The sequence below is a fragment of the Carica papaya genome, chromosome 5 (genome assembly GCF_054855325.1).
Source record: "Carica papaya isolate Zhongbai chromosome 5, ASM5485532v1, whole genome shotgun sequence".
In the NCBI taxonomy this organism is placed as follows: Eukaryota; Viridiplantae; Streptophyta; class Magnoliopsida; order Brassicales; family Caricaceae; genus Carica; species Carica papaya.
This window is the reverse complement of record NC_142313.1, coordinates 695,255-719,036: the sequence shown is the minus strand read 5'-3', so window position 1 is coordinate 719,036 and position 23,782 is coordinate 695,255. Positions and strand designations below refer to the sequence as shown.

The 23,782-nt window shown below is 33.1% G+C and overlaps 3 protein-coding genes across 8 annotated transcripts; all 3 read left to right on the top strand.

Annotated features, from left to right (window-relative positions):
- The first annotated feature begins 3,953 nt into the window (after positions 1–3,953).
- LOC110821536 (putative ubiquitin-conjugating enzyme E2 38) lies at positions 3,954–5,442 on the top strand. The gene has a single exon (XM_022051407.2). It carries the CDS (start codon positions 4,034–4,036, stop codon positions 5,129–5,131), a length of 1,098 nt encoding a protein of 365 aa, XP_021907099.2. The 5' UTR covers positions 3,954–4,033; the 3' UTR covers positions 5,132–5,442.
- Positions 5,443–9,532: 4,090 nt separating this feature from the next.
- On the top strand, positions 9,533–14,459 carry LOC110821347 (Protein phosphatase 2C family protein). 6 transcript variants are annotated; one of them, XM_022051148.2, is made up of 5 exons: positions 9,534–10,432; positions 11,191–11,561; positions 12,121–12,357; positions 13,972–14,064; positions 14,147–14,459. In XM_022051148.2, exons 1-5 carry the CDS (start codon positions 10,102–10,104, stop codon positions 14,174–14,176), a joined length of 1,062 nt encoding a protein of 353 aa, XP_021906840.2. In that variant the 5' UTR covers positions 9,534–10,101; the 3' UTR covers positions 14,177–14,459. The 6 variants fall into 6 exon arrangements, with proteins under 6 accessions (XP_088076479.1, XP_021906840.2, XP_021906838.2 ...); XM_022051146.2 differs by having other exon boundaries at positions 9,535–9,884; positions 10,018–10,432; positions 13,972–14,459; XM_022051145.2 differs by having other exon boundaries at positions 9,535–9,884; positions 10,014–10,432; positions 13,972–14,459.
- Positions 14,460–14,932: 473 nt separating this feature from the next.
- On the top strand, positions 14,933–22,008 carry LOC110821446 (uncharacterized). Its single transcript, XM_088220352.1, has 16 exons — positions 14,933–15,259; positions 15,728–15,922; positions 16,325–16,399; positions 16,500–16,667; positions 16,914–17,077; positions 17,795–18,013; positions 18,125–18,251; positions 19,308–19,496; positions 19,624–19,710; positions 19,855–20,012; positions 20,454–20,573; positions 20,665–20,890; positions 21,053–21,112; positions 21,187–21,360; positions 21,441–21,550; positions 21,688–22,008. Exons 1-16 carry the CDS (start codon positions 15,044–15,046, stop codon positions 21,851–21,853), a joined length of 2,454 nt encoding a protein of 817 aa, XP_088076478.1. The 5' UTR covers positions 14,933–15,043; the 3' UTR covers positions 21,854–22,008.
- The last annotated feature ends 1,774 nt before the right edge of the window (positions 22,009–23,782 follow it).

Below are 23,782 nucleotides of genomic sequence, written 5' to 3'. Positions count from 1 at the left end.
TACACGTATATATGTGATGGGGAATTGCATCCATGTTTAGTTTCATAGTGTGCTGGAGTAATTAATGATATATGTTTAAGTGTGTTATGTACTACATACATATGTATGTATGTATGTATGTATGTTTAAGGGTCTCTTTATCTATATTTACTTTTTAAATCACGTCAGATTTAACGTAATATTAGTCGTTAAAAGCTCGAGTTTTTTTGTACCAAAATTCACGAAATCTTAATCTTTACATTTTGCATTAAATAGAAATTCAAAGAATAATTTCAAATTTTAACTAAATTATTTACATTATAGTATACAAAATCATTACTCTTACTCTTCGCCGAGTGAAAAAATTAATATAAATATATTTAATACACTAGATCTTATATGTAATGATATATTAAATTGTGGTTCTAATTTTATTTTAGGTAAAAAAATTAGTATAAATATATCTAATACACCTGATTTTGTCAGGAGAATAAATCGATAAAATTGAAATACACGTCAGGTCACTTGATGGTGTACACAGTGACAATTATTATCACGGATTATAACCCGAAATTCCATCTCTCGTTTTTGCAATAAATAACTATAGCGAACTAAAATACTTGGCACAAATTTTTTAACCATATATAAAAATTTTAAGTTTAATGTGTACGCAAAATTTCTTACTTTGTTATAATACTTCTCACGTATGTGTGTATAATATTTGATTAATGAAATTTCATATATCTATATATATGTGTGTGTGTGTGTGTGTATAAAAATAGAGAAATAAATGAAAGACATTGTTAAGAAATTCAATATATATATATATGTGTGTGTGTGTGTGTGTGTATAGATATATAGTCTCTGAATGAGTAAAAAGTAAGGCTAGTGTTTTTTTTTATAATGATAATTCAATATTTTGTCATTTTACTTTGTAATATTATAATTTTTTAAAATAAAATATCTAAAATTAGAAATAAATAAATTAACACTAAGAAAAAAAATATATATATATATATATAAAAGATAATAAAACTAAATTATCGTGAAATTTTAAGTTGTAATATAATTAAATTATAAGGGATATAATTATTGTATAATTAAATTAATTTTATGAAATTAATAAATCAAACTTTCATGGGCCTGCCCATTTCGGACTTCCTGGGCCTTTTAGAGTTTTCAACTGTGCTCACCATAATTTTTTAATAAATATATTAAGATAATTTTTTTAAGAGTAAATTATTAAATTAGTCTCTGATAATTTTTTTAATAATTATTATTTAATCCTTAATATATTTTTATTAATTTAATTAATTAATTAATTAACTAACTTATAATAAATATTAAATTTTTAAATATTAATTTAATAATTTTTTTGTAATTGTTTTAATAGTATAATAATAAGCATAAAATTATTTACACATTGTACCCCAATAACGTACGAATTATTAGAACTAAAGACTGACTTATTGACATTATTTATAATTTATAATTATTTATTTTATTAAAATATTTTTTTATATATTACTCATTTAAAATAAATAAAAATATAATTTGTGTCATTGTCAAATGAAACGACACTTAAACTACGCGAGCGTAACAGCATGTAACATTAGCATTTCCAAAGCCTACAAAATAAAAGTAATGCAGAGAATAAACTTTCATCCCAACAGCATGTCATGTTAGCATTGTTTAAGCTCATGCCGCTATTGATAACAACTAGTAATTCATTAAAACAAAATTTAATCATATTATTTTATCATCTAAATAAAATAGTTGTCATTAATATACATTAATACACAATCATTCAAATATAAAAAAAATTTGTTATTCTCATCATGTACCGTTGTCATCTAATTACTATTATTATCGTACATTAATTATTCATCATTGAATTTTTTAAAACAATATTTTAAATTACACATGCATAATAACATATTACGTTAGCATTTTCAAAACTTACTAAATAAAAGTAATACAAGGATTAAACTTTCATTCAAACAGCAGGTCACTTTGTTATTGTTTAAACTCGTGTCTCTTGATAATAATTAAGAATTTATTCGAACAAAATACTATCATATTATCTTATTTTTTAAATAAAATACTTATCATTAATATTCATTATTATATATTTATTTAAATATATAAAAAAAAAATTATTATTCTGATCTTATATTATTGTATTTAATTTCTGTTATTATCGTATATTAATTATTTACTACTAAATTTATTAAAACAAGATCTTAAACTACACAAACGTCACAGCATGTCATGCTAGCATTTCCAAAAGCCTGCCAAATAAAAGTAACGCGGAGAATGAACTTGCGCGCTCTTTCTTCTTTCCACCGTCATTCCCCTTTCTAACTGGTTTAATAAAATAACTACTCGGTTCGTGAAATTACAATTATACCCTTTATCCCATTTAATAATTAATTAAAATCTTCAATTTCTGACCTCAACATTATATATTTTATATTTTTTAACTAAATCTAAATGGTTTAATTTTAAATTACCTTACCCGTATTTTTAATTAAATAATATAAATTATAACTAATTAATGATGTTATGAAAATATATTTGTGGGTTTAAAACTAGTAAGACATTTGAAGCTCGAGGGAACATTCGTTGAAAGTGTTCAACTAATGTAGCAAAAATGAGACGATAAAGTAATAAAATAAGAGAAATAATTGGAGTCAACGAGGAATTTTCTTACACCATACTAAAATTAATCAAATCGATCGTTTAATTCACTAGCGTATTGATGAAATTATAATGAGACGAGTGTCTCAGTAAATTTAATAAAATTATTTTGTTAAATTAATTATGGTATATTAAAAATAAGAGCTATTGGTTCATAAAATTATGTTGTTTTATACTTTAATTGTCAAATGACATATAAAATTGACTATATTTTTAAGTTAACGTCTCTTGATGATAACTAATGATTCATATATCGAGTTTATTTCTGGTGTAATACGTACTCACTTTATTAATATCAATTTTTTTTCTCATATGATTTATTAGTTGTCTTATCAATCTCAAAAAAATCTTTTTATCATATCATCTCTTCATCATAACTTTTTTTTGTCGTATTTGTTTAAATATTTGTTGGTGTTGTATGTTTATAACTCAACCATGTAATTTTTTATTGTTAAGAATAATTTTTAAAATTTTTGAATATACTTTTAATTTTTTAGAATAAATTATAAGAATAAGTATATTATATTTTTTAAAATATTTTTATTCTTAATTATAAGAATAATTATCTAATCGATAAGATTATAATATTATATTCGAGAATTCTAAAATTAAAACTTACTAAGAACATGAAATGCAGTCAATTATACTTTGATTTTTATAAAAATATTTTCCGACATAACTATTTGAGATTGAAAATAATTTTTTATTATTAATAAAAATATACAAATAAAGAAAATATTGAAAAAATTAATTCATAAATTACACACAATTATAAGAAAATATAACAAAATATAAAAGACACAAAATTTAACATGATTCAATAATATATCTATATAAAAAATAATACTAATAAAAAAATATCTATTATAATTAAAAAAAAAAATATCATCAATAAGTTAGTAAACATATATATATATATATGTATAAATAGATTATAAGAGTTTTTCTCTTACAAAACTTTACAAGATGTAAATAAAATATTCTTTAAATAAATATAAAATATAAATTAAAATAAACATAAAATATTTATAAAATATAAATAAAATATTCTTAAAATTCAATCGACATCAACAGAAATTAAATTGATTATTTTGAAAGGTAATAAATTAAAATATAATTAAATATTTTGAAATTAAAAAATTTAATAAAAAAGTTTAATTTTTATTAATATTTAATATTTATATTTTTTTCACATATTAATATTAATATTTATTTATTATTTTTTTTTTTAAGAAAAAAAAAAAAGGGAAAACGAGGAGACACCTCAAATCTCTATCCATACAAAGCGTACATTTGGGTGATTTGATTGAACCCTTCGTTATTCTCATCCCCTCAAAACGAACCAGAAACAAAAATGGCTCTCTCAGTCAGCTCCAACCCCAGCGACAGTGGACAAGAGATAGTGGAGGAGATTCAAGCTTTCCACCGCTTCGACATCGTATCGGACCACTCCGATCACCACTACGCCAACTCGAACAAAAGCAGGCCCGGAAAATCCAACGCCCTAGATTCCTTCGCCAACGCATCAAGTTCAGTTCACAAGAACATCATGAAGGAATGGAGGATCCTCGAGAGAGACCTGCCGGAGTCGATCTTCGTTCGCGTCTATGAAAATCGGATCGATCTCTTACGAGCCGTCATCGTTGGCGCCGCTGGTACGCCGTATCACGACGGGTTATTCTTCTTCGACATCGCGTTCCCATCCGATTACCCGGCCCGGCCGCCGTTGGTCTACTACCATTCATTCGGGCTCAGGCTAAACCCTAACCTTTACGAAAATGGCCGGGTATGTCTTAGCTTGATCAATACTTGGGGAGGCAAAAAGTGCGAGAGGTGGAATCCGAATGAATCTACGATTCTTCAGGTTCTGCTCTCCATACAAGCACTGGTACTCAACGAGAAGCCATATTACAACGAACCGGGTTACACGATGTGGCCGGGTCGGGCACTGCGGCAGAGACAATCCATGGTTTACAACGAGAATGCTTTCTACTTGTCCTGCCAAACTATGCTTATCTTGCTGCGACTACCGCCCAGAAACTTTGACGGTTTTGTTAATTGGCACTTTCGCGTGCGATCGCAAGCGATCTTGTCGGCGTGTCAAGCATATTCGAGCGGGAAAGTGACGGTCGGATCTTATACCAGCGACGGGTCGGGTTCTTCGACTGTTGATGAAGATGTTGTCTCGAGGTTGTTCAAAGGGTTGCTAGGGGGACTCTATCCAGAACTGGTCGCAGCGTTTTCGAGCACCGGAGCGTCGGTGGAGCATTTCGTCGAACAGCCGAAGCTCGAGCTGGAAGCGGCGTCGTACAAGGCAGATGGAGAGCCTGCGAAGAAGAAGGAGAATAAGGAGAAACGTGGATTTTCCATTTCCAAGATTTTAGGGAAATTGAAGAAGGTTTTCGGAATGAAGAACCGGGTCAAGCACCTGTGTTCGTCTTCTTCTACGTGAGGCAGGCGAAGAACGAACAGAACCCACTGAACTTTGGTGGGAATTTCCATGGCTTCTCGGCTAGTTTCATGCCAAAACTTATACAAGGTAAGTAACTTCAGAATTTGGATGCCGTGAAGAAAATAGGATGTGGGTATTAAGTGTCATTTTAGGGTTTTGTTGGTTTTTACAGGAGTAGGATTTGATTAGCTTAGCTCAAAGGATTGAATGCTTTATTAAAAGTTCAAAAGAACAAAAAACAGAACTTTATATGGATGATACACAGAAGAAGGTTGTAGCGGCATTGTTTATAAACTGTGGCTTTTTGACGACCGCCTTCTACTTAATCATGGCTAAGGCAGAACTAGTTATTATAAAATCTTAATATTTAAGAGTATATTATATATTTGAACTTATAGTGATTAAAAACATTATTTATAATGTAGATACGAACATGAATATGTTTTATATCATAATTGATACGGGTGATAATTTCTTTTTTGTTCATTAAGTACGTATAAATTTAAAATTTATAAAGGAATTACGAGTTAATCGTTAAATTATTTTATAATGATTGACGTATATTTTAATTATTAATAAATTTCATATCTTAAATTAATAATTTTTATTTCTTTTAAAGAAAATAATTTAATGAAAAGTTCATACACAAAATATTATTATTACGTAATTAATTATCTATAATGGGTAACTACTTGTAAGTAACTCATATGATTTATAATTGATTGTATTCATAACCCTAATGTTTAGTTTGATATTTTTTTTATTAATAATAAATTTATACATACAAACGAATAAAAACAATTATACATACTAGATTCGTATAACGTATGTCATATGATTTAATCTTGTCGTAAATCGTTCTACGTGTAAAACTATAACTAATAACAAGTTTAATTATGATGTATCGATACTAATTATCGTCATAGGTTACGATATCGGATCTATTTTTTTTTATATTTGTTAAATTTATAAGTCCTTTAATTCCGGATCTGAAAATTACCATTAACAATAATGATATATGACTTTATTTATTCAAAATTTTAATTGGGAATTAACTATTCTAAATTGAAATTAAAGTTATTGGCGCAACATAAAAATTAATTTATTTACAAATAAAAAATATATTTGGCACTTATTAAAAGATAATATGTAAGAGGTTACTGGCATTATGAGGATAGGGAATGTACTAGTTTGTAATTTCACATGTCAAATTTACAGGCTGTTATATCTATTTAAGGAATTAATATGACAAGTTATTTGAGGACAAAATTTTAAAAGGTAAAAGACGACAAAGAAATAAAGCACCCAAGAGAAATTGGCCACCATTCCATATATATATATATGCGTGTGTGTGTGTGTATATATACACACACACACACACGCACCAAACACTGAATCTATAGGAATATAAAAATCATATGCTAATAAATTTATTTTAAAATACATTTGAGAATTTGAAGTTTTTAAAATAAGAATTTTTTTTTTCTGGTATTTAATTATAAATATAAATAATTTTCTATAATATTTTTAACCCATTTTTTTTAATTATACTTTCTTAAATAATATTTTTAACCCAAAATTTATTCAAAGGCTTTAAATGAAATCTCAAATTTGTTTTAATCCAAGTTGCTATTGGAAATTCTAAATGTTTTTTTCAATTAATTAATTTAAGGTTTTATAAAATGGGTATTTTTTAAATTTTAATTTTAAAATTTGAGAAAAATTTTGTAAATAGTATATACATACACTATATATTGCAACTTGAAACTTAAGCTTTCCAAATGGGTGTGGGAAGAGGCACATGAACAAGTGTAGGTGGGGGCTAGTGTCCCCAAATATGTTACACCTTTGGTTTTTGCACATGCTTGGTGTTACTTGTAGCATCACAATTCTTTAGTATAACGACTCGGACAATCATATATCTTTTAATTGAATTTTGTACGTCGAGATTAAATTTATTTATAATTAATTTTTAATATAATAATCGTGTTATTTTTTAATAAATTTATACTTAATTCAATTCAAATATGATCGGAGATAAATCGTTGTTGTGAGTATTAAAAAAATTTATATAAAAAATATTATCTTATTTTTTAACGATAACATAATATTGTACCTAATTACTGAAGTTTGGCATTAATCACTTAGATAATTCACTAAAAATATACTTAATTTATTTTAATATAATAATATAATATATATATCTCTCTCTTTAAATATATATGTATATATATATATGGGTTGTTTATAGCCTTTATATAAAATGCTACCTAAGATCACACAAGTTTCATGACATTTTGCCACACTATACCATCTATAATTTTGATGTACATAGTCTAAAAATATAATTATATAAACATATAACAACATTTAATACTCTTATGAATATTCCACGAGACACCCACATTGTATTAAAAGAACCATCAATAATGATAGTTAATTGGGTTATAAATAATTTCAAAATGATATATATTTAAGGTAATATAACCTAATATTACACATGATATTTAATGTTTAAAATAATCTTATATAAATTAAATATTAAAATTAATTTAATCATTTTAACCCATAATATAGGCTAATTATCTCACCACTACTATTTATATATGTGTGTGTGTGTAAATTATGGGATGCCCAAAACGTCAATAAAATTGGTCCCATTTTTTCTGGCGGAAAACGACGCCGTATCTGCAGGAATACGCGGTAGTGAGTGGCCTGCTTGAGTGGGTTGCTATAAGGCAGAAAAGTCCAACGGGAGAGCTCCAAATTTGTGTTAATTGTCTCCTAAAAACGGCACAGCATTGAGAGTCAAAGAAAAGAAAGTACAAGGACAATGTTGTTCTTCAATTGACCCACCACCGCTGAGAATCTATGGCGACAAAAACATTTTGTTGCTCCAAATAATTATAAAGCACACTATTTGCCCAGTCAATTTTGGGTCGTCGCCTTCTTAGTTCTATAATTTTAGGACCGAGTGGGAGGCATTGATGGATGTTCAACCTTGACAAATTGTGTCAAAAAGGGATTAGATTATTTATAAAATAATATTTTCCATTTGGGAATTTATTTAAATTATTAGGGTTTTATCCAATTAATTTATTTATAAGTAAATTTTAATTCATTTATAAATTTGAAATTTAATTTATTACGGGTTAAAATTATAAATCTTTTGTAAAGGAAAAAAAAAAATGGAAAATCATGGGGTACCGAAAAAGTGTAGTTCAGGAGGCGTGTCAGCAACGGTATTTAAGCTGGGGGAGGACTCTTTGAACGGTGCCGTTTTTGCCTCTCGAACTGCAACACGTCGCCCAGCTAGCATCGATGTTGATGGCTCTTTTATCCCTACGTTTCGTGTGTGGCCACTCCCATGCATGAATTGTGCCTAACAAAAATTGACTTGCTGAAAATTCCAAACGAACAAGATTTAAATATTCCCCGTAGATATTAATATTTAATTGAATAATAATTAATTTTTTTTTTATAAAATTGAATTAAAATTCACATCTTATATATATATATATATATTATTAAAAAATTATATCATAATTAATGTGCAATATTCATCGAAATTATTATTAATAATAATTAAAAATTTTGAATACATGATTTTTCATATTATTAATTTTAAAATACTGAATTTTAAATTTTGTTAACTTACAATACTAAAATAAAATAAAATAATTACTTTGAATATAACGAAAATAGTGAATAAACATGTAATTTATTAAAATAAATTTTCTTACACACCAATAAAAAATAAAAGCAGTTCATATATATATACATATATATATATTATAATAAGATATTCTTAAAAATTTTATATAAAAATAAAATGTTTATATATATATATATTTGAAATGAAATATGTTAAATTATATATAATAATTGCATAATATTTATTTTACTTATATATGTTTTAATATGTATAAATAAAATTTAACTCAATAAGTGCAATTATAATAATGAATTAAATTCTAAACTCTATTGAATCAACATATTCTTATAACTTTACATAAAAAAATTTTAAAAAATATATTTATTTTTTGAAAATTGAGATATTAAAATAAATTTTTAACTCATTTTAATTATATAATTAAGATAATATATTTACCGTGTAATGTTTATTTCACCCGTATATATTATGATTTATTAAGACAATATTTAAATCGATCGTTATTATAATCACATTAATATAATAATATATTAAAATTTAAACTATATTAAATTGAATATTATAGTAACAAAATGAGGAATTTTATATAATGAATAAAATTAGAACTTTATAATATTAAAATAAAATTTAATATAAATGGTCAAAATTATATAAAAATATAAAATATTACAAAGAAATAAAGAATGACCCTTGAGAAAGTATATAGAAAGGAGCATATATTATACAAGAGGGTTGGATGATACAACTGTGCAACCAAACAAACAATTTAAACACCGTTGAAAACAACATCCAAGAAACACAAACTCAGCTTTGCCCCCACAACACCACCACCACCGTCACCACCACCACGCCCACCCATCTCCTCCTCACACGACACCCACCCCCTCCCCTGTTCCTTCACCACCCAACACTCATACCCCCCCTCGTCTTCTTCTCCATCACCCTTCGCTAACTTACGCCTCCCCATCTTATCCTGCGCATCCCCTCCATCACTTGTCTGTCTCCCTGTCCCTCTGTCCCTCCCTCCATTAAAATATTGAAAAATAAAGGAAAGTGAGGAAGAAAACACCAACACCAACGGTTCATCTCTTTTCTCTCTTTCTCTCTCTCTTTCTCTCTCTTTCTCTTTATATATATATATATATACATATACATGTATATATATAATCTCTATCTTTCCTTACACCTCCTAATTTTGGATCAACCTAGATAGTGAAGTGGGAAGAGGAGGAAGAAAGGTGGAAAGGAAGAGGAAGAGGAGGAGCGTACTGGGGTTAGGGTTTTTGAGAGATGTGGGATGCTTCAGGCATTGATGAATCTGCTCTCTCTGTGCTGGAAGCCGTTCGGGCATAGCAGCGAGAAATCCAGCTCGACTGGTTCTACTTGCGCCGGTGGTGGTGGCGGTGGAGGTGGAAAAGAAGGTAAAGACGGGTTACTTTGGTTTCGCGACTTAGACAAGTATGGCTCTGGCGATTTCTCCATGGCTGTCGTCCAGGCCAATCAGGTGCTCGAGGACCAGAGCCAGATTGAGTCCGGCCCATTCGGCACCTTTGTCGGCGTCTATGACGGTCACGGCGGCCCCGAAGCCGCCCGCTATGTCTGCGATAATCTCTTCAAACATTTTCGAGGTTTGTCATTTTTTTTTTGGGGGATTTTGTAATAATCTGTATCCTGTTGCTTAAATATGTAGGAGAGTTGGGATTTCTCTGTGATTTTGAATTAGCCACGTCGTTTTCTGAATTGAGCCCCATGGGTGGAGAAACTGTTACTGGTGATTTTCAATCTTTCTTTTTTGAAAGCTTTTATGTGAAAGGTTGCGCTTTTGATTGGGGGCTTTTATGGGTTTTGATTGTAAAGTATCTGAGACAGTTGAGAGAGGTGTACACTTATTTGCTTTTCAGACTTAGAGCTTGAATGTCAAGTTCTTTTTAAAGATCTCCAGAGCAACTTTGTTACTTTAGAAGACAACCTAAGATGTGCCTTTCTGGCTTTTGAGACTTTCATTTTGATCTCTAGGACCAAAATTTTTCTACTTTTATGCTGTGTGTTGGGAGTTTCTCATTTGGTTTTGGGTGCTAAAATCTAGTAAGTGCAGTAATATGAGTTCTTTAATGCTTGCCAAACAGGGCCTTAGTTTCTTTAGGCATTCCCTGCAAGTGAAAATTTACCTCTGTATTGGGCGTTGGAAGTTTAGACTTTTGAGGCATTTAAAAACTAGAGGCAGATGTTTCTCAACATATTTTCTAGCCTCTTATTCTTTCATTTTCTTTTCTTTTTGATGCGTGGTGTGATGGGTCGGTACTTTGCTTTCCTCTGTGAACTAAATACTACCAAAAGAGATGGAGCCCTTCTTATGTTGGCATGCTTAGGCTTTGTGATTATGCAGCAATATCAGAAAGGTCCCAAGGAGTTGTGACAACTGAGACCATAGAGAGAGCTTTTCATGCTACAGAGGAAGGGTTTACTGCTCTTGTATCAGACTCATGGAGTCTTCGACCTAACATAGCCACAGTAGGTACGTGCTGTCTAGTTGGGGTGATACATCAACAGACTCTCTTTGTGGCGAACCTTGGTGATTCCCGTGCTGTGTTGGGCAAGAAAGTTGGCAACACGGGAGCAATTGCTGCCATACAATTGTCAACAGAACACAATGCGAACATTGATTCAATCAGGCAGGAGCTTAAGGCATTACACCCAACTGACCCTCAAATAGTTGTCCTTAAACACGGAGTGTGGAGAGTGAAGGGCATTATACAGGTTATCTCATATTCTTTTAAGTATTATTTGGAACTGATTTAGTAATTCTTGTTAAAAGCTTTACTTCTTGAAGTTTCTCCTGGTTTTTTCTGTTCTACCCGAGTTTCCTGACCCATGTATACTTTTTTTGGAACATAGTCTAGTCTGTGATGCTCCTCACTGTTCCCAGAACTGCATAACTGACTGATTCTTTTTGGAAATCAGAAATACTGAAACTGTGAGTGGCCTAAGCAAAACAATTTGTTAACTGGCTTTTCTTGGGGTGGTCTTTGTGACATGTTGTTTCTTGTTATCCTTTATGATGTTATAATATAGGACTCTATGCGGTCTGAGATATCATTAGAGAAGAATGAAAATAATTTTTCTTCTTGTTTTTCGGGCATAGGTGTATATCAATTCAAATCTCAAGTCAATTGTGGAAATGGAAATTACACCTGCATTTAGCTCCAAGTCTTAGGATGTTTTTTTTTCTTCTTAATGTCAGTGTTAGTTTCTAGTTCATGGTTTTTATTGCAATCACAATATCATGTTAGCAAGTTCATGTTTCTATTTGATGCAGGTTTCCAGATCTATTGGTGATGTTTATATGAAACATGCACAGTATAATAGGGAACCAATCAACGCAAAATTCAGACTTCCTGAACCAATGAATATGCCCTACTTGTCTGCCAATCCAGCAATTATTTCTCATCCACTCCATCCAAATGATTCTTTTCTTATATTTGCATCTGATGGTCTTTGGGAACACTTGAGTAATGAAAAGGCTGTTGAGATTGTCCACAGTCATCCACGTGCTGTAAGTTTTATGCTTTAAATTTATTTTAGTTTGTTTGGTGTTTGTCAATGAAATTGCTTTCATGTCTTCTCTCGTTTTCTTTCTTTAGGCACTAAATGACATAAGCCTTCAAATTTGATTTCTGCTCTGGAATCTCGATGCTTGTTATTTGCACTCGCTTGCTAATCGTTTCATTTTCTCATTGACTGTTGACACGTTGATTAATTAGAACGGTAGAAATGTGCAAAATTTTCTTTTGTTAAATCTTGTTCAACTATTGAGGTTATAATTGTTTAATACTCCGAACTTAAGGAATTATGATACTTAAAAAAAGTAATGCTACAGTAAATAACACTATCTAATAAACCATACAGATAGGCTTGTGTAAGAATGAGAACTTCCTGTTGCCAGATCATTCAACTTTATTTGCAATGTGCATATCCTCGAAGGTAAAATAGTACCATTCACATTTAAAAGATAAAAGTTGGTACGCACTTGATCCCGTGGTTCTGTTTACACCTATGGAGTATACCTCTTTTAGTTAGAGTTGCTAGTTTACGCTGGTGATTTATAATTTTACTTCTGATTAGCTTTGATATCAGTGCAGAACACGTTGAAAATATGTCAAAAATTTAAGGCACCTAGTAGATGCAGATATCAAGCCATGAAATTTTAGTTTTATCGACATGAATATTTTGTTGTTTAAATAATTGTGATTCTTTTCCTGTATAACTTTCATCGTTAATTTATCTCATAATGTTGTAATTATTTAGAATCTCTACTATAAGGGTAATTTCCTTATATGCACATAGGAATTTTGTAGATGTATGTGTCATTTGTAACACCAAGGAATATAGTGAAAAATAAGATAAATATTTTTTTCCAAAAATCTTCAGGTTTACATCTGGATAAAGCATTTACATGAAGTACTACAGCATTTTCTTAATGTATCCTTATTCCTTGTTTCATGAAGCATGTACTAGGACAATGCAAGAAGAAGATGCAAAGAGGCCGAACTCTTAGGTCTAGCTGCTTTATTTACAGATTATTTCTTTAATTCAAATATACTTCGGTATTTGGGGGGCTTCTCTGAGGCTCCTGTCCGCTGGTTCAGAAAAAGAACAATGCCTTTGGTTTTGGTTCATTGTGATAGGCTTAGGAGAGAAAAAGAGATTTTTGTTTGTGGATAACTCGAATAAATACGGTAATTTTGTGGAGATGAGGTATCATATTGTTATAATAGGTTCATGGACGGTCGTACAAGAAGCCAATGTCTTTATGACATTTTCAACAAACAAAGGAAGTTGGAAAAAATCCATGAGAATGTTTTAAATGGAAGTTCCGGGAGAACGAGTTTGAGGAAGGTAGACTAGAAATGAGGAGGACAATGCAAGCGAAACATGTGAACATGGTGAACTCTTAGCTGGACAGCTGCTTTATTTACAGATTATTTCTTCAATTCAACTGTAGCTTCTGCACTTGGGCCAGGCCACTTCTATACACTGATTCTACACATTTTCCACTTTTGTTTTGGATATTTATGGAATCTAGTGTTTCTTCTTCTCTATTCCTTGGCCATTGATGAAGCAATTACCTGAGTCGTTGTTGCTTATGATGGGTCATCTGTTATTTCAGGGAAGTGCCAAAAGACTTGTGAAGGCTGCCCTCCAAGAAGCAGCAAGAAAAAGAGAGATGAGATATTCCGACCTTCGGAAGATTGACAAGAAGGTTCGACGCCACTTTCATGACGATATAACTGTAATTGTTTTATTCTTAAACCATGACCTTATCTCGAGAGGTTCCGTGCTAGACTCCCCGCTATCTGTCCGAAGTGCCTTAGAACACCGATGAAGTTTGCAGACCAGACATTTTCTGCGTGCCGTGATTCCGATCGATACTGTACTGCTCGTAGAAGATGCATGATGATGAATACGGCTAGTGGAGAGAGAGAGCTTTCACTGTACAAGCAACCGGGGGACTGTTTGGATACTGATATTGAGGTTTACTAATTCCAAGTCGGCTTAAATTTGTAAGATGTTCTTCCAAGAGTCAGAACCCATAATTATTTCACATTCAATGTAATACCCTTTTGATATAATCTACTTACAGTGAATGGGTGCGAATCCACGGTGTTGTTTGTAGTTTTATATTTTCGCTTTATTTAGTAGTATGATAATTATTTTCTGTGAAATAAATAAAATGTAAAATATAGTATCGCATTTTTATAGAATTTTTAAGTAAAATAAATGTATTTGTAAATGAATTTTATATCAAATATATTTTCGCAAATTACAATAATTATTAATTTTTTTTTACTTGGGTAAATAGTGTTTTACCCGAGTAAAAAAATTTAATAATTTAATTTTAAAATACAATTTGGTAATTTTTATTGCATTAATTATTAGGGCTATAATTAAAACATCAATTAATTATTACTGCACCCACCAAGCCGAACTTTGGGCCATTTACATAAAAGTAGTGGGCCCGGGTCCAGGCCCAGTTGTACTTGGGGAACTTTTGGCCTGTTAGTAATTAGTGATAAATTGAGGGGTATTTTAGCAAATGTGAATTCCCTGTCCACTTTCATTTTCCGGTCTACTCGCGAAATTCCCAATGCGGTCTCCTTCCTTTCCTGTCCAGTTACTGAATCCCGGCGAATCAAATTCGACCAGAGAAGCACAAAGCAGGATTAGAGAGAATTGTGAGGATGAAGTCGAGGGCGAGCTCGAGTTCGAGCTCCATCTCATTTTTATCTTGTATCGAATTGATTGCTGCAGTGAGTCTACTAGTCACCTGCTCAGAGTCGGTTCAGCAACCTTTCCGAAGGGACCCCGGTCATCCGCACTGGCATCACGGGGCCTTTCTTGATGTCCGAGAAAGTGTTCGAACCGATGTTCGCCGGATGCTCCATACGCGCGCCGAGGTTTCTTCTATCTTTACCTGTGTTAATATTCGTGTATCTGTGTATGTATATGGTTACAGGCATTACAATCATTAAGTTCAAATCCTTGATGTTCATCATAAATTCATTCATGGTCTCGATTACTCCGCATTTTTTATAACTAAAGGTCTGATGTTGTTTTTGCTTCTGAGAGAAAGGATTTTTGTAATTGTGTAGGCCGTAAAATGGGAAATTCCATTTTCTCGATGCTCAGAATTATATGAGTCGTGCTAGACGAAGATTAGATTCTTGCTTATTTCTATTATATATACATTTAAACTATGATTCATTAATAAGTGGACACGGGGTATAGCTTGTTAGATAAATCTTGTCAATATCACTCACTAGGGTCATTTTTTTGCCTCCTAATTAAAGATGGGTAACATTGAGAAGCATTGATGGATTCGGTTGTACATTATATGTTTGGTGATGAATACAGGTTTTATGCAGGTACCGTTCCAGGTTCCACTTGAAGTGAATGTAGTACTGATTGGTCTGAATGGTGATGGAGGCTACCGATATACTGTAGACTCACATAAACTGGAAGAGTTCCTGAGAGTTAGTTTCCCATCACACAGACCATCGTGCCAGGAGACAGGCGAGCCCCTTGATATCGAGCATCATGTGGTCTTTAACGTGTTCCCTGTGAGCATATTTATATGTTTCATTAAACTAATTTTCCTTTTCTTTCCATTTTCTGCATGGTTGAGCGGCTTAACTTATCAAGTTCTTATTTCAATCGGTTTTTTATGATCTTAATGACAGATGTTTTCTTCATATGTGATTTATGCAAAGACCAGTTGAACAGTTTCAATCCTATTGTTCACTAATGAACTTACTTTTAAAACGTATCCAGTCTCTGTTATGCACATGCTTGTGCTTTTAGTTCCTAACTCTTAGATTCTATATATGTGTGTTATGTCTGTGGATACATGGGCGTATTTGTGCATGGCATGTGTTCTTTAGTACCGTTAGATGTCGATGATACTCATACTTTATCTCTAACTGATCTAACTTGTGTGTTTGCTATCTATGTGCTTTCTGCAGTCTGGGCAACCAGAAGTGATAGCACTAGAGAAGGCAGTGAAAGGCGCCATGGTTCCTGCTGGGACTGCAAGAGAGGTGAATGTCATTTTTCATATCAGCTCTTGCCGAACTTAATTGTCCCTTTTCTTAAAAGAAAATAACCATGCAAAGACATAAATTTCTGTTTATTCTCAAGGCTGATTTTGGAAGAGAGGTGCCCTTGTTTGAGGTGGATGCAACAGCTGTGGAGTTCGAATTTCATAAGCTTTATTCTTACATATTTGACATGGATACTGGAGGATATTCTGCTGTAGAAATGGACAGACCTGTGCCAAGCGCAATATTTCTTGTCAACTTTGATAAGGTGTAGTCTGCAATCTCTAATTTGTTTCTTTGATTTGTATTATATGCAAGCTGCTAAAGCTAATATTGGTTTTCTGAGTTTTATCTAGTTCTAGCTTGTAGTTCATTCTCATCAAGGCCTAAAACTATACCTAGAATTCTTTTTCATTGTTCTCAGTAGTCTGGCTATCTTCCTAAATGTTATAATATTATCCTTTCATTCTTTATTTACTAATATATTTTGTATGGCTGTTGACTATTCTTTCAGGTAAGAATGGATCCTAGGAATAAGAACATTGATCTAGACAATTTGATGTTTGCCAAACTTACTGACTTAAGTGATGAAGACCTGAAAAAACAAGAAGGGGATTATATTTATCGCTATAGATATGGTGGAGGTGGAGCATCTCAAGTTTGGTTGGCCTCTGGCAGGTATAATTGTTTTACTCTCATCCTAATCTGATTCCTATACGCAAAATTGCACAAAATGCTACGTCCTATATGGAAATGTAGTCTTTATGTTAGGTGCAAAGAGATCCTTATGCATAGAAGATCACACAATAAGTTTGCTAACTGTGTTGAAGATTTTCTTAGTTCACCTTGAATGAATCAGGTTTAATAGCTGCATCAGGATTTTCATCAGAATGATAAGAATAGTTTTATATGTTTATTCCTTTGCTGTATGGAATAGGATGCATAAAAAAGCATTCCACAGACTGTGCAACCAAAGTGCATTATGAAAATGTTATGTGAATAATGATAAGGGAATCATGAAGGAAAGATGCAGAGATGTATTGGAAGTTCTGAAAATGCTAGAGGAACTTTGACTGACAATGTTAATCTAGAATGCTACTAGAAGTGCCTGGAAAGGTTTGGACGGACATGTGAAGTGTTAGGTGAGAATGAAGGCATTTACTCATATATCTGCCCATCCTCCTGTATATGTCTTGCCTAATGCCCTAGGAGAGGCATAGTGGTCTTTTTATACAGATTTACCATTGACACAGTCAATAAGCGGCATATTAGATCTGATTTTTCATTTCCTTATAACTCCATCTCAGACTTCACCAAATATGCTTACTGGGGTATTTGAGGATAGGTTGTGAATCATTCATTTGTTTTATCTATGATTTGTATTATGCTGTTCAGATTTGTTGTGATTGATCTCTCTGCTGGGCCCTGCACATATGGGAAGATAGAAACTGAGGAGGGAAGTGTTAGCCCCAGAACATTGCCAAGGATCCGAAACGTGATGTTTTCAAAAGGTTTGGGCGCTGTCAATGACCATATTACCCATGAGATTTTTGTTGGACAACTTGCTTCATTGATATCAACCACAGTGGAGCATGTAATTGCTCCTGATGTTAGGTATTTAACTCTCTTTAGCTCAAATTAATTAATGCATAATTATATTAATGTGGCTCATCAGAGATTCTTCTAAGCAGAAGCCTGATTATCCTTCTTTCCTCATGCACCCAGGTTTGAAACTGTTGATCTAACAACAAGGTTACTCATACCAATAATTGTTCTCCAAAACCATAATCGGTACAATATCATGGAGAAAGGCCATAATTACAGCATAAATATTGAAGAAATTGAAGCCGAAGTGAGTTATCCTATCTAGAGTAACATCTTAGTATCTAATCGACTGCCTTGTGTGCTAAGACGTGTATACTATTACTGATAAGTTTAAGGTGCATGATTCCAGTTAATTTTTCATTTCTTCATGCTGTAATTCTGGAGGCTCTTTGAAGATGATTAGACTTAGAATTGAGGAGTAGAAAGGACTAATTCTTAACCTTAAAAAAGAAAGTAGTGTGGTGATACGTGATAAATATGCATTCATAGGGTGATGGGAACTAATAGCTATAATGGTATAAGAGTGGAACTGGAATAGAATTAGAATACTCTCTTTTTGCTCACTCTATCTTCGTATCTTCTCTCTCTGCATATTTCTTTGTCTCCCACTGTGATTCTCCTTTACTTATATCACGAGGCCACCTGGGAAGATGTTAAATACTGAAATAATGGCTGATTTAGATTCAAATTAAAGACACGGCTCTTGTAATTTCCAGTATAAAGAAGTAGAATATGGTTCAAAATTCAGAATTTTTATGCTAGCCCTCAAAATCATGATTATTCAATATAAAAATAATTTAAAATGTGAGAGAAAAGTAGAATTTCGATTTTACAGTTTCTTAAGGTATGACTAAATTTGTAACCTAACCTATTGCTAAATCGTCGAAAGTTGTTTATATACTGTCACCAAGTACATATTAAATAGGAAACTAACTAAAAACCAAAACCTAAATATGAAACTGAATTAGGAGAATAAGTAAAATCTCAAAGCTATACTCAAGTTTACTAAAACTACTAATATTTCCTTAACAATTCTAATTACACATAAAAAATTAAGTTTTCACAATTTTTATTCTTTTCTTTATCCATCGATTTCATAAACTTTGAATTGCATTCTAGTTTTTCAAATTGAATTTGGATACAATTCATGTTTCTCAAATTCATAGGGTGGGAATGGAACCTAACTTGAGACTGATAGTTTAGTTTTGCTGCCAAGGAAGGAACTATAATTATCTCAGCTTGTTTATAGTCAAACTGCCAAAGTTAGTTTACCAGGACATTTTGACTTTTTCTGTTGTTTCAGGTGAGGAAGTTGGTTCATGATGGACAAGAAGTTGTAATTATTGGGGGTTCACATGCATTACACCGGCATGAAAAGTTGGCTATTGCTGTGTCAAAAGCCATGCGCGGCCATTCTCTTCAAGAAACTAAGAAGGATGGGCGTTTTCGCGTTCATACCAAAACATACCTAGATGGTGCTATTCTTAAAGAAGTTGGTTCTTCTCTTCTCCACTTCCTTAATTGTTTGTACTGAACAGCATTTTTGTTTCTTTTCATTTTCAATAATGAAAGGTCAGAAGGTTACTATTTTGGTATTCTCTCTTTAAATTGCTTCTCAGGAAATGGAAAGGTCTGCAGATGTGCTTGCTGCTGGTTTACTTGAAGTGGCTGACCCAGCCCTTTCGAGTAAATTTTTCCTCCGACAGGTAATCTTCTTATAGTTAGTTAGTCTGAAAATTTTCTCAATTCCAATTTTGGAATGAATGTGTTTTATGCATATATTCCGTGAGTTTTTCTAGCATTTGACTTATCTTTTCCTTGGTATTTCATGTGTTGATTTTGTCCCACAGCACTGGATGGATGAATCCGAAGTTTCAAGTGATTCTATTGTAAAGCATAAACCTCTTTGGGCAACTTATGATTCAAGACATGTCAAAGGGAAGAAGAAGAAAAAGCAAAAGAAAGAAGGAGATCTGTTTCGGACTTATGGAACAAGAGTTATTCCTGTGTGAGTATACGCCTCTTGGTCTTGTTTTGCAACTTTATGTAAGTGCATTTGTTACATAAGAATGCAACTCATAAATTAATTGGAAGATTCTAATATATGATGCCGTGTTTGACATAGTATCAACTATTAAAATTTGAATATATGAAGCCCAAGACAATGGAAAATTGTACAGCATTTATTTTCCAGTATGCTTTTTCCGGTTCAGATTAGTGGATTATTTTCTGATAGTTTTTGTCTTGTGCTATCATGCACGGTGCTCTGTGCAAAGTAGGTTTTGATTAAACTCTAAACAGCAAGAAATTGAAAAAGGAAATTGTAAATTTTTACATGACCATATGCATTTCTGGTAAAATGTCATGGATTTGTGGTGGTGTTGTAGATGCGGAGTTTGATTCAAGATACATCATTGCAAAATCATTTGACATAAAGCATTCTCTGCAGCTTCGTCTTATCATTGGCTGATGTTGATCCAAACCTTATGATGGAGGATGAGAGCCTTGTATGGACAAGCAAAGATGTTGTCATAGTACTTCAGCATCAAAATGATAAGATACCTCTGAGGTGAGAAATCCTGATTTCAAGCTCTATAGTGTTCTTGAATGGAGTTCCCATAGTATATGCTCATGAAATATATCCATTTCTTGTTGGACAGTTATGTTTCCGAAACAGAGAGAAGGCATGCTATTCCATCACAGGCACAGCGCCATATATTGGCAGGATTGGCCTCAGCTGTGGGTGGATTGCGTGCACCGTATGAAAAGGTTTCTCATGTCCATGAGAGGCCCATTGTGAATTGGCTCTGGGCAACTGGTTGTCATCCATTTGGACCATTTTCTAATACTTCTCAGATCAGTCAAATGCTTCAGGATGTCGCTTTGGTAATGCAAATTTCTATTCTTATGTGCATCTAGATAAGACTCAAGTCTATTGTTGCATCAGGACTGCCTTATTGAAGATTGAATTTGTATATGTACTAAATTCTATACTAATATAAGAAAGTTCTATCTGAATATCTGAAATAATATTTTTCTTGCTGGCAGAGAAACACAATTTATGCACGCGTTGATTCAGCTCTTCGCAGAATCCGTGATACTTCAGAGGTGACTTAGCTCCACCATGCTGTTGATAATTCTTGTGATTTTAGTCTGACCATAATCCTCTTTAACTTATACAGGCTGTTCAAACATTTGCTTCTGAATATCTTAAAACTCCAGTGGGTGAGCCTGTGAAGGGCAAGAAGAACAAATCTACAACTGAGCTATGGTTGGAGAAATTCTATAAAAAGACAACAAACTTGCCAGAACCTTTTCCTCATGAATTAGTTGACCGTTTGGAGAAATATTTAGATGTAAGCCGCCTCCAACTCATAAACTGCTCATTATTATTTTCTAAGTATCATAATGCATTACCTTTATCATTATAAAACAGAGCCTTGAGGAGCAACTTGTTGATCTCTCCTCGTTGTTATACGATCACCGATTGCAAGATGCCCATTTAAACAGTTCGGAAATTCTTCAAAGCTCCATGTTCACCCAGCAGTAAGCTTAAAACCTTTTCTCATGTTGCAATGGTTTTCACCATTCCATTAGAAAAAGCTTATGTCGACATTTTGTTAGTTTATTGGAAAAAGAAAACTTGAGGATTGTCTCTCATTCTCTCCATCTCTGGGATTTAGGTACGTAGATCGAGTTCTGGCTGCAGAAAGGGAGAAAATGAGGTGCTGCGAGATTGAGTACAAGTATCCCGTCCAATCCTCTCAAACTTTCATTTACGGGGGTATTCTTTTGGCCGGATTTTTCGTATATTTTGTTGTCATTTTCTTTGCATCTCCCGTGCGTTGATCGGTGAAAAATTCTCGCTGAAGTGGCACAATTTTGCGAAATTGACTTACTCTGAAAAAGACGGTAGACCAAATAGAATCTGAAACAGAACGGGTCAAGAATTGAGTTTGAGTTGTTTTTATTTGTTTATAATTTACGAAAGTATTTAGGCTCTATCTGAGAAATGAGTTACGGAATGATTTCATTTATAGCAAATTATAAACTCTTATGGAGTGTCTGGGAGTTGCTGGGGAAGAGAGAAGGATATCAGGCTATATAGTAAGGGAATATATGTCACTTACAACAGATTATAAACTCTTAAGGAGCTAATAGTGTTACCAAATTCTTAGTGAGGGAACTTCTTTGAGGTACTCAGAAATGTTGGAAGCAAACTTACTGTCAATGAAGTTTCCTTAGGACTTAAGATAGTATAAGTGAAAGGAAATAGAGAGTGAATTCCAATCATCATTTACTTTTTCCCCAAAATATTTACTCCAAAACCAAAAAAAAAAAAAAAGAGCTTATATTTTCTAAAATTTTTATTTGCTTCCATGAATATATATATATATATGTATATATATAATTGAGTTTATATTTTCTAAATTTCTAACTGTGTTCATGAATATATGTGGGATATTATTTTCTACATGAAATCTGATCTTCTGCAATGGCAAGCTCAATCATTTTTTTACTCTTTACAGTCTTGATTCAAGAATTTTAACTCTTCACTCGATAGATAATGATTGACAAAAATTTAGAAAGAACAAGTTAAGATCCATCCGATGCCCATTTTAAGGCCCATCTCAGCCAATTATGAGGTACATTGGAGGCCCATTTTAAGGCCCCTCTAATGCCCATTTCAGGCCCATTTTTAGGCCCGTCTAAGGCCTACTTCAGACCCATTCGAGGGCCATCGCAGGCCCATATAAGGCCCATCGAATGTCCTTTTAAGGCCATATAAGGCCCATTTTAGGTCCATTTTAAGGCCCATATGGAGGCCAGTCTAATGCCCGTTTTAAGGCCAGTCTAAGGCCCATTTAGGGCCCATTTGAGACCATCGCATACCCATATGAGGCCCGCTAAGGCCCATTTTAGCACTATATGATGTCCATTTTAAGGCCCCTCTAATGCCCACTTAAGCCCATTTTAAGCCCGTCTCAGACCATTTTGAGGTTCATTTGAGGCCCGCCTAAGGCCCATTTTAAGGCCCGCCTAAGGCCCATTTCAAACCCATTTGAGGGCCATCGAAGGCCCATTTTGAGGCCCATCGCATGCCCATATATGGCCCATCTTAGGTCCATTTTAAGGCCCACTCAGCTCGTTTTGAGGTTAATCGGAGGCCCATTTTAAGGCCCCTCTAATGCACATTCAAGGCCCATATCAGGCCCATATGGAGGCCCATCTAAGGGCATTTTAAGGCCAGTCTAAGGCCCATATCATGCCCATTTCGGGCCATTTGAGACCACTACATGCCATATAAGGGCCATCTCAGGCCCATTTTTTAGCCCTATATGATGTCCCCTTACGCCCATTTAAGGCCCACTTACTCCCATATCATGCCCGTTTTGAGGCCTATCTTAGGCCCTTTTGAGGCCCGCCTAAGGCCCATTTTAAGGCCCGTCTAAGCCCCATATCATGCCCATTTGAGACCCATTGCAGGCCCATCTCAGGTCCATTTGAGGCCAGTCAAAGGCCCATTCAGGCCCATTTTGATGCCCGTCTCATGCCCATTTTAAGGCCCCTCTGGGCCATGTGAGGCCCGTATAAAGCCCATTTTAAGACACGTATTGGACCCATTCTAAGGCCCATCTCATGCTCATTTCAACAGCCTATTTTAAGGCCCATCTCGGACCCATTTTAACGCCCATTCAAAGGCCTATATAAGGCCCACCTGATGCCCATCTCGTTATATCAACAGCTATTACCAAAATTGCTTTCGTATATACGGAC